The sequence below is a fragment of the Drosophila virilis genome, chromosome 4, assembly GCF_030788295.1.
Source record: "Drosophila virilis strain 15010-1051.87 chromosome 4, Dvir_AGI_RSII-ME, whole genome shotgun sequence".
In the NCBI taxonomy this organism is placed as follows: Eukaryota; Metazoa; Arthropoda; class Insecta; order Diptera; family Drosophilidae; genus Drosophila; species Drosophila virilis.
The window spans coordinates 2,078,680-2,089,266 of NC_091546.1; the positions used below are offsets into that span (position 1 = coordinate 2,078,680).

The 10,587-nt window shown below is 48.2% G+C and overlaps 3 protein-coding genes across 3 annotated transcripts; 1 reads left to right on the forward strand and 2 right to left on the reverse strand.

Moving 5' to 3' along the window:
* Positions 1–334: 334 nt before the first annotated feature.
* Positions 335–3,430, reverse strand: Brd7-9 (Bromodomain containing 7/9). Its single transcript, XM_002059195.4, has 4 exons — positions 3,289–3,430; positions 2,513–3,207; positions 751–2,440; positions 335–688 (listed from the first exon to the last, which is right to left on the reverse strand). The coding sequence occupies exons 1-4, from the start codon at positions 3,344–3,346 to the stop codon at positions 438–440; spliced, it is 2,694 nt and encodes an 897-aa protein (XP_002059231.1). The 5' UTR covers positions 3,347–3,430; the 3' UTR covers positions 335–437.
* Positions 3,431–3,585: 155 nt separating this feature from the next.
* LOC6635766 (uncharacterized) lies at positions 3,586–4,773 on the reverse strand. Its single transcript, XM_002059196.4, has 2 exons — positions 4,409–4,773; positions 3,586–4,342 (listed from the first exon to the last, which is right to left on the reverse strand). Exons 1-2 carry the CDS (start codon positions 4,620–4,622, stop codon positions 3,717–3,719), a joined length of 840 nt encoding a protein of 279 aa, XP_002059232.1. The 5' UTR covers positions 4,623–4,773; the 3' UTR covers positions 3,586–3,716.
* A 2,138-nt stretch (positions 4,774–6,911) lies between these two features.
* Positions 6,912–9,229, forward strand: LOC6635628 (histone-lysine N-methyltransferase 2D). The gene has a single exon (XM_070209228.1). It carries the CDS (start codon positions 6,960–6,962, stop codon positions 9,183–9,185), a length of 2,226 nt encoding a protein of 741 aa, XP_070065329.1. The 5' UTR covers positions 6,912–6,959; the 3' UTR covers positions 9,186–9,229.
* Positions 9,230–10,587: the final 1,358 nt, after the last annotated feature.

The following is a 10,587-nucleotide window of genomic DNA, read 5'->3' on the forward strand; positions in this document are numbered from 1 at the left end:
TTGCACTTGATTTTTGTAAATTAAATGTTACTTGAAGTTTGATCTTTTCTCTGTATGCAATAATATTCTGTCGGTCTTTTTATTTTGAGTTAGTGCAAACTCAATTAAAATTGAAATTTTAAATGCATTAAAAGCTTTCCGATATCTTTGAGGTATTTTAAATTTTGAAAATCCTAACGGTTTAAATACCGACTATCGATTATTGCTTATCGAACTAGTTCACATCGAGGTGAATTTTTAGCAATTAGTTCATGTTAAAAATGAAAAGTCCGTTTTTTTCTCACTTAGATTAGGTTTCTCCTATTTTTTTTTTTTTATTGAAAATGCAATGCGATTCGAATATATATGAAAATAATTTAGCGTAGTTTGTTAACTAAGATTATTAACATTGCGCGCGCGGGCAATTATCGTTGCCGCCAAGAAGGATCTCGCGAATTCTAGTTGAGCAACAGCTGGGCGACAATATTGTTATCGTCCGCCGGATTGGAGGTGTGCATGCCGGAGCCGCTTTCGAGAAATTCACGCAGCTCGTTCTCCAGATCGCCGCCGGCGTGCACGTCCGGCTCATCAATGTCCATGGGCACATGGCCGACCGCAACGGGCTGGAGCTGAGGCAACGCCACCGGCTGCTGCAGCAGCTCGGGCAGCGGAACGCGTGCAGGGGCTGTCGGAGGCGGTGGCAAACCAGCTGCAAGAAGGTGAACAAAGCATTAGCAGGAAATCGTAAAATTTGGTTAGTCGAGCACCTACCGAAGGACATGCCCATGGCCTTGCGCAGTGCATATTGATCGGCAATGGCCGAGGGCGGAAGCTTTTTGGCCAAATCGCTGAGCTGCTGGGTTAGTTGCTGTGCCGTTTGCGTTTCCTCCTGCCCGGCCGGCGGCACCAGGGCCAAGTGCGCCGGCAGCGGCTGCGACAGACGCTCCTGCTGCAACACGCGCAGCTTCTCGATGAGCGTCAGATTGTTGTTTAGATGCTCGTGCATGCGTCGCGACAGCTCAAAGTTCTTCATGTCGGTCTCCATGCCGTCGAGGAAGTCCACATCGATGCCCAAATCCTTGAGCGTGCGCAAACGCTTAAAGTCCAGCCGTGTATTCTTGTACTTCTCGTATTCCTGCTCGATTTGGGCGCTTGTCTCCGGCTGCTGTTCCAGCTGTTCCTGCCTGCGATTGAAGCACTTCTCGATCTCGCGCTGCTCATAGTTGTGCAGCTGCATGTTATAGAGCTCGTCCAGGGATTTGCTGTGCTCGCCATTCGTGAGTATGTCGAGCAGTCCGTTGGCTATGTTGGTGCCATAGCTGGAGTCCTTTGTGAACTGCAATATGCTCTCGGCGTACTCGGCGCTGGAGGCATCGCCATAGGTGCGCAGCACCAGCTGCGTCTCCTCGGCGCTGAGCGTGGAGAAGCGCGAATCGAATGTGGGAGCAAAGCTGGCAAATGGCCCATAGCCCAGCGGCTTGACCGGTTTTACCGCATTGCGCTGATCCGTATGGATGCCATGCAACTGGGCGCTGCCCGCCGGCAGTTTGCCGACCAAATCGCCAATGGTCACAACCTTTTCGGGACCTTCGTTCTCGTCCCGCATCAGCAGATTGAGCGTGGTGGTGCCGTCCTTACGCTGCCGCAGAAAGCCCATCTTGTGGGCGCGCTGCTTGGCGCTGATGCGCTGTTTGGCCTGCTGGGCGGCCTGCTGCACCTGGGCGAGTATCTCCTCGCTGGTCAGATCATCCACGTACGGTTCAAAGTGCGTTTTGGGCGCATTCTCAAGGCGCAATGCACGTTTGCGCTCCTCCTCCTCCAGCTGAGCCGGCGTGGGCGGCTCCTCGGCGCCCGTCGATGCGCCCTCATCCGCCGAATCGTGCGCATCATAGCCGGCCAGCTCATTGGAGGTAAGCTCAAAGCCCAGCTCTTTGGCAGTCAATTCGCGTATATAGCCGGACAGCGGTTTCAGCGTACGCATTAGATTTTCCGGCTGCAGCTGCTTGAGGCCCAGCTGCAGCAATCGCTTGGCCGCCTTATGGTAAACGGTGTCCACATGATTATAGCGTATGGCATTCTCGCACATCAGCCGGAAATCATCGCTGAAATCACTGAGCGCCGCGTACTCGTGATCATCGATCTTCTGGCGCATTGTCGAAAAGTCCATTGGCTTGCTGATGATCGACGAGTAGCCGGGCGCAATGTCATCGGTAACGGGCCATGCAAAGAACTGATGCGGATCCCGTTTCTCCAGGAATCGGAGCAAATGCTCCAGCAGCTTATTCAGCGGCGATTTCTGTTGCTTCAGCTTCAGCACACAGCTGCGTGGCTCTCGTCCCGATTCACTGCTGCTGCTTGGTGTCTTGGGCGCTTCCAGTGCTTTGGGCGTTAATGCATTCAATGAGCTGGCGCCGCCAGGCGTGGAGGCAGCCGTCGAGCCAGATGGCGAGGGTATCAATAGCTGCAAGAGCAAATTCTCAATATTTAACTGATATTTCCCAGAACAAGGCTTAAACTATTGGGGCACACTCACGTCGGGCAGCGGCTTTGTTGGACTGCCGCCGGCTGTCGTCAGGCCCTGCGACGAGGATGTGGGCGAGCCGAGCAGCATATCGTCCAGTTTGCGCGGAGCTATGGGCTTCGTGACCGGACAATTGGAGGGTGAATTGTCGGTGGTAATGCCCGCGTAGTATAGGATATTTTCTGGCAGTGGTTGTGACTGCTCCGCATCGTCGTCCATAAAGCTAAATCCATCCTGGCTACAATCGGCATCCACTGACGCCGAGGCGGGCGCCTGGCTGCGCGGACTGCGCTGCTGTGCTGATGAGAAGCCGCTGCAAGCGGCATCATCTGCTGCACTGGCTGTTTCATCCAGGTGTCGCTCCTCGGAGCACAGTTCACGCTGCCGGTCACGGCTGCGATGCCGTTTCTCCTTGTGATGCTTGTGTTTCTTTTCGCGATCTTTCTTTTTCTTCTTCTTCTTGGACTTCTTGTGGCGCTCCCGATGGCCCAGTTCGCTGCCACCGCCGGCACACTGCAGCTCCTCGGGCACCGTGGGACTGTCCGGCGCAGCGGCCATCATTGCCTCCGCGGCGGTGGGCGGTCCGTGTCCATCCAGGGCCGTCAGCGGCGAATTGGCGCTGTATTCGGGTGTTGCATTGGAGCCGACCTTTAGTATTAGCTTAAGGCCACGCTGCAATTGCGCAGGATCCTGGTGCTGACTATATTCTGTGAAAGAAATTTGGTTTAGAAACGCGCGCGCTGCTCGTTGAAAAAAAATGCACGCTTCTGTATTTTCGGTCTTTTTACCTTCATACTTTTCGCGTCGCTCCGATTTGTTCTTTTTGTGCTTTTTCGATGAGCCCATTTTTTATGCAGGCGGTTTTTTCTTGTGCAAATTACGCCAACAGTTGGGCAAAACAAAACGAGAATGTACGCAAATAAATGAAAAAACAAAATTATTGGCTACTGAAGGCGAGACAGACGCCATGATTTAGTGATGAGAAACCAGCTATCGATAAGTACAAGACGAAAGTATCGATAGCCAGGTGCTGTATATTGGCGCGCGCAATTCGATAACCAGGGCTACCACAATTCGACACAGTGTTTGTGTTTGTTGCAAATAATATTTTGCCGCGCTATATTTCATACTGTTATTCTTGACTTTTGTGCTCAAAATAAATTACTATTAACCTAATTTGCCGCCTGTGCAACTATCAAATTGATTTTTGGCCAACTCAAAGACGATTGCGACGCTTCGCTGCGGCCGAATGCTGCCGTTTAGCGGTTACATTACCCAGTTTGGAGGCAGCGGATCGGGCCTTGGCGCCCCCCGACCGAGTCGATCCGGGTGCATCGTTGACGACATTCGTCGGCAGCGCAACAATGGCCGCACCCTTTTTGCCCTTGCTAACGCCTGTGTAGAGGGTGCGCGTCGAGTTCAATGTTTGCAGCGATGTGTCCAGCTTATTTTTGATCCTGTCCAGATCCTGACGCATCCGCTGTATGTCCGAGGCAATCGTTTGCCTGTCGCGCTGCAATCTCTTGTGCTGTAACAACATGTTCTCTAGCACAGTTTTCTGCAGCAGCACCTCTCGAATACGTCGCTGATTGCTAAAACTCTTTGGACCAATCTCCGAGTAGCCGCGCCTCATCACCTGCTGCGACTGCCGGTTCATTCTGGCCTTGATCTGTGAAATGGGCAACACTGGCGATGTGTTGCTGGTCAGACCACCGACACCGCCGCCCCGTATACGGCGTATCTTCTTCGAGCTGGCCGATTTGCTGGTCAGACTCGGCGGCGAAGAGATCTGCGCTATGGGAGCGGGAATGGCCGGCACGGCCTTGCGCGGCGGCGACGTGGCTGTGAAACACATTTGCCCCATTTGGTATGTACTCGAATCTCTTGTCAAGTCCAGCCTTTACTCACTTTTCATATGCTTGTGTATGTTGGCCATCATGGAGTTGACGCGATTCTTCACGTCCGACTTGTCCGGAAAGTAGCGCACCGAATTATCATAGCCCAGGCGCAGCTTGGCATTTGCTTTGGCGACGGCCAGCGGCGGATCCAGATTGTCGGACTCGCTTAAAGAGCTCTTCACTTGACTCTTCAGTATTGTGCCCAAATTCAGTCGCATTGTCATCTTTTGGCCTTCGAGCAAAGCTTCTCGCTTGCCTTCAACTTGCACAACGAATTTTGATATCAAATTGTTAAAAAGCCGAAATTTGGCGTAAAATCTTAGTCCGAAACTTTGTGCTCTGCCTCAATTTTGTAATTTATACACCGAATTCCTAGCCTGACAGCCAGCCTGCTGCCTGTTCCCCTGACTACAAATTTCAATTGTCAAAAAACATTTCGCATAAGACGAGTAGCTAAAGCTCAATTATGGACTCTAGTTACGAGCAGATATCCTAGTTAATTAACTAACATACTTTTTTTTTAAATACGTTTTTTAGCCTTGGACTCTTCCAGCCCATAAGGAATATATATCTATATTCTTGATCCAGTCCATCTTTATTTATGCAAGGATCTCACAAGGTAAATGGTAAAACTTAAATAATAATATATATTCAACTAAATTATATATTTCTCTTATTGTTAGCTTCTTTCATTGCTTCAAAACGTTTGCATATCGTTTACGATCTTCAGTTTTATGGGAAATTATACGATAGAGAAAATGTAAGTCGCACACTGATTTATCTTATTATGCACGATCGACAAATACCGCTTACTTTTAATATTTATAAATTTAGATTTATTTAAATCTGAACTCCTGCAGTCCATAGAGAATATATATCTATTTTTGATGCAGTCACGCCCATTTGTAGGCAACAAGCTCGTAAATTAATCGTATTGTTAGCTACTTCCATTTCTTTAAACCGCATGAATATCGTTTACGATCTTCAGTTTTCTGGTAAATTATACGATATAGAAATTTTATCCATCTACTATAAATACTTCTGAAATTTTTATTTATAAATCAAATAGGACATTAATTAACTTTTATAAATTGATGACTATTTAAATCTCCTCTACAAAATATATTCTTTGCATAGCTTATGCTCTAGATATGCTTTCCAAGCGCAAGATAGTATTGTTAACAGCTTGAATACGTAATTCTCTGTTTTGTTTGCATAACCAAATTATTGACTTTTTCGACTTTTCGGCAGGGGCGTGGCACTGGTGCTGCATTCGCTCCCACGAGAAATATTTTGTGGAATTATGCAAGTTTGGTGCCATTGTATATAGACACGGTTATTGGAGTCGAGTTTGCCATTTATTGTTGATTTTTCTTCACTTTCTTGTTTTTTTTTTTTTTTTGTTTTTAATTTGTATTTGTTATTGGTTTTATGACTGCGTTTTTAATGGCACTTTAGCCATGGGCCATTTTACGAGCACGTTAGATTTATGAGAAAAGTGAAATGGAATTTCTAAAAAATAAAAATTGTTGCCCCTGAACTTCTCCATTAATTTGTGAAAATGCATCTCAAGCGCGATCCCACGCATTCAATAGTCGTACACGCATGTAGAAAGGGTTCCAGTCGGGAGTGCCCGACTAGGAGATACTTCTTCATGTATTGGCGCTTGTAGTCAGATTTTTACAATATTTCCAGAACTTGTGTACATGCTAAGGCCTAAAGTTTCATTTGGAGGAATATACATTATGTATGATATATTTATATTCTGGTTAAACCAAACCTGAATCTACATTCCAAGTTTGATGCATCTAGCTCTGCTAATTCTCGAGATATGCCTAAAAAACCATGTCCCAGAATCGATATTTATCGATATTCGAAAATTGGAATGAGTTATCGAATGTAAATAATGGGCTGCATTTTGGTAGCATATAGGAGCTTATTTATTTCAAATTTCAAGCTTATAGCTTTTATAGTTTGCGAGTTTTTCGGGGTCTGGGCTCTATCAGTAACTATTCATAACTCTGCTCAATATAAGTATAAATCATGAGTCAGATATTTGCCAAAGATTTTTGTCGAAAACTAAAGGCAGCTTTTGTAATGCGAATAGAGTTTAATTTTTTCTAATGAAACCTTTTTGCACCACATTGTCAAGTATTTGCGTTGAAGTGCGTTAAAGTAGGAAGTATTTAGGCAAAATTCATTTACAAAATGTTTGCTCAGCTTGCCGCCAATTGGGCAGTTATGAATGGAACAGGCCAAAGCTGGAGAATTTGTATACCAAAACTCGAGAAAAAAAAAAATAAAAACAACTTTTGCTGTAAGCGGCAAAACAAGCAAACGCGTTTGTTGTGGCCATAAACAAGAGTGCAAATTGTTTTCGTCGAGTGTGCGAGGGGGGGGATGAGCCGCAGATGAGACCGAGACCGAGACCGAGACCGAGTGCAAGTCGCACCTAATTTGTGGCCAAAGAGCGCGGCGAGTGACCCGCGATGTTTTAGTTGCGTTTTGTCGCGCGTTTCTATAGGTAACACAGCCGGAAAGCACACGCGCTGGGTGTGGAAATGTGGCCAAAGGATTTGCCCGGATTTGCCAGCTGGCTGTTCTCATTATTGCTAATACCCCTAATCCTAATACTGTCCAGCTCGCACGGTTCTGTGCACGACGAGCTGCCGCAGTGCACGCTGCAGGGCGTCTATCGCCAGCGCCAGAGCCTCATCGAGTCGCCCAACTATCCGGACACCTATCCGTTCAACAGCTGCGTGGATTATGTTATACGTTCGCCATATCGCTGCCCCACCAAGTTTCATGTGCAGTTTCTGGACTTTCAGCTGGAGCTGTCCGCGAATTGCAGTCGCGACTATTTGGCCGTGGGCCTGCAGCATGATGATCGCGACCTGGACGTGCTCTGCGGCCAGGTGCTGGGCATCAAGAAGTACCAAACGCCGGATGGCATATTACGGCTGCGCTTCCTCAGCGACAATTCCCCGTGGACAACGGGCGGCGGCTTCCGGCTGCTTGTGACGCGTTTGGCCTGCGAACGCGAGGATTTAACGGCACGCGGCTTGCCCGCGACAAATGAGCCGGATGATGCGGATGAGCCGGATGATGCGGATGATACGGTACAGGTGAATGCCCAATTGCCGCACAAGCAACACCATCATCATCAGCTGCAGGGGGCGGGACACAACGCAAGCTCGGCGCAGTCTGTGCTGCCCGGCTGGCCAGGCGGCTATCCGGACTATCCGGCTTTTGCTCCGGGCGGCTTCTATTTGCCCGCACCTTGCCCCACAAACGAGCCACAGCAACAGCAACAGCTTCAGCTGCAGCAGCAACAACAGCAACAATTGCAGCAGCTGCAGCAGCAATTGCAACAGCAACAACAATTTGGTCAGCAGCAACAGTTGCTACCGCAGCAGCAACAATTGCTCCAACTGCAGCAACAATTTGGACAGCAGCAACAATTTGGACAGCAGCAACAATTGCTACCACAGCAGCAACAGTTGATCCAACAGCTGCTCCAGCAACAACAATTTGGACAGCAGCAACAGTTGCAACCACAACAGCAACAGTTGCTCCAACAGCAACAGCTTGGACAGCAGCAACAGTTGCAGCCACAGCAGCAACAGTTGCCCGCCATCTCGGATCAGTATCAAACGAGCTCGTTTCACGAGCCCACCGCCAATCTGCGGGATTACGATCCTCAGTTTGGGGGGCAGGTGGATTTGTGCTGTGTAAGCAGCTTTAGTCAGGCGCATTTTTATCTCTCCAGTCCGGGTTTTCCGCGCACCGTGCTCAACGCTCTGCTGCCCAATCAGCAGCGGGATTGCGTCATCTATCTGGAGAAGAGTTCACCCAATGTCGCCGGATTGCGCATTCAATTCAAGTTCTTTGATTTCGGACAATCCACTGCGGCCGGGAATTATCCGGCTGCCGCCTCAGCCGGCGGCTGCTCCGGGGATTTCATTGAGCTGGATGGGCAGCGCTATTGTGGCTGTCGCTCGGGTCATGTGCACAAATCCTTTTGGCCGCAGGGCCGCAAGGCGTTGCGTCTGCGCATGGGTCAGTCGGGTGGCGCGGCCTCCAACGGTTTTCTGCTCGAGATCTTCCACGATCAGGACACCAGCAACTATAGGCTGGATGGCAACAGGCCGCTGAATGGCCAAAGTGCGACGGGCTTGCCGGGTTTGGGCGGACTCCAGCCTCAGCTGGGCGGGTTCCAGTCGCAGCTGGGCGGACTCCAGTCTCAGTTGGGCGGACTCCAACCTCAGCTGGGCGGACTCCAAACACAGCTGGGTGGGCTCCAGCCTCAACTGGGCGGACTCCAGTCGCAGCTGGGCGGGTTCCAATCCCAACTGGGCTACCAGCCGCAGACTACGTTCTGGCAGGGCTATCCCGGACGCCTGCCCAGCTATCCGCTCTCCCCCCTGTTACCCATCACGCCGTATCGGCAGTCGAGGCAGGCGCCTGGTTCCTGGGCTTATGCGCGCGGTCTGGACGCACAGCAGCCGGCGCGCGTCGTGGAAACCAATTCGACGCGCAAGGAGTTCTATTATTTCGATGCCGATCAGGCTTTTGCGCGCGCCGCCCTCGACGAAGACGGCGACAATGAAGATGAGCCAAAGGCGACAACCACGGCGCCGGCTCGACCGGGCACAAAGGCGTTCGAGCAGAGCAGCTGCACCTTTGATTACATGGAGGTGCTGCGTCTGTCCGTGGACACGCTCTGGCTGACCAAACCCATTTGCCTGGCGCCGTTGCGCAGCTGGTTTAGCAATATTTTTGGCTAGCCTCGATAGTTCTGGAAATCCATAAATAAATCCCATTTTCGCTAGTTAAATTTTCTTTAAATATATCTATTACCATTATTCGAAGCGCCTGCTAAAGTTCAGGATAAACTTTTCGCAATATGGCAACGTCAGCTCATTAAGTTGGCAGCACCAAAATAATACGTTGGCAATGCGGCTTGTAACGGCCAATAACAAACTGCTTACTTTTTAAATAACCTTTTTCAGTGTTGCCAGATGCACAAAAACATTGCTAAATGGCAATGCTCATGTCAAATATTAAATATTAATCTCCATATATATAACTATGTTGCTTAATAGGATATCTAAAAAGTCGTTGACTGTAAAAGGTCTGCCAAAAATTAGGGTTAACTCCTCCCGTTCAGCTGTGTGTGTGTATGTATGTATGTGCGTGTGTGTGTGATGTGGGCGTGTCTGTGTATGTATGCATGCATTTAGGTATATATGTATACATGCATGTTTGTTTTCTTATACCAAACGCAGACCAAGCTGCAAATTTAAATAAAACGAATTTCTGCCAAGTGCTCTCCTCCTCGATTCTCAAGAATTCAAGTAGGCCCTGCAGTTTTTGATGCAGTTTTAGTAAGTGCCTGACAAGTGTGTTGGTGATGAAGTCAGGGGTAAGTAGGTTTGTAGGTTTGTAGGTATGTAGGTATGTAGGTATGTAGGTATGTAGGTATGTAGGTATGGATGTATGGATGTATAGATGTATGGATGTATGGATGTATGTATGTATGTATGTATGTATGTATGTAGGTATGTAGGTATGTAGGTATGTAGGTACGTAGGTATGTATGTATGTATGTATGTATGTCTGTATGTATGTGTGTATGTGTGTATGTATGTATGTAGGTATGTAGGTATGTAGGTATGTATGTATGTATGTATGTATGTATGTATGTATGTATGTATGTATGTATGTATGTATGTATGTATGTATGTATGTGTGTATGTTTAATCAATTCGGTATTTATATCGGGCAAAATTCATCGTGGTCAAAATGTATGAGAAAATGTTACCCACAACTATCCTATATAGACATCCTATATAGGGAAATTTCCCACCATAGTGACTAGGTCCAATCTCAAACTCAAATACATTTTCTTTTAGCCAAAAATAAGTGCGTATTAAATTATAAAGTAGCTGATAAACAAGATACCCATGAATTTCACGAGCATGTGCTGACTTTCATTTTCCATACAAATGCGTCGCATTGTTTACAACATCGCATAAGTGCGGTGATTGTGGTTCCAGTACGTCCGTCCCGCACTTTCACACCCTGACATTGAACGCCTGTGTCAGGCGTCGCCTCCTCTGTTATGCCCACAGACCGGGGAGTTCTTGGATATGTTTGCTTGGGCTTCGGCGTCGACACCTCCAGACG

Bases quoted from the DNA above. Each gene is read 5' to 3' on its own strand.
- Brd7-9 (XM_002059195.4), bottom strand. From the start codon at position 3,346: ATGGGCTCATCGAAAAAGCACAAAAAGAACAAATCGGAGCGACGCGAA. The intron at 2,441-2,512 runs GTGAGTGTGCCC...TTGCTCTTGCAG, and splicing joins CAACAAAGCCGCTGCCCGAC to CTATTGATACCCTCGCCATC. The intron at 689-750 runs GTAGGTGCTCGA...ACCTTCTTGCAG, and splicing joins GGCCATGGGCATGTCCTTCG to CTGGTTTGCCACCGCCTCCG.
- LOC6635766 (XM_002059196.4), bottom strand. From the start codon at position 4,622: ATGACAATGCGACTGAATTTGGGCACAATACTGAAGAGTCAAGTGAAG. The intron at 4,343-4,408 runs GTGAGTAAAGGC...TGTGTTTCACAG, and splicing joins CATACACAAGCATATGAAAA to CCACGTCGCCGCCGCGCAAG.
- LOC6635628 (XM_070209228.1), top strand. From the start codon at position 6,960: ATGTGGCCAAAGGATTTGCCCGGATTTGCCAGCTGGCTGTTCTCATTA.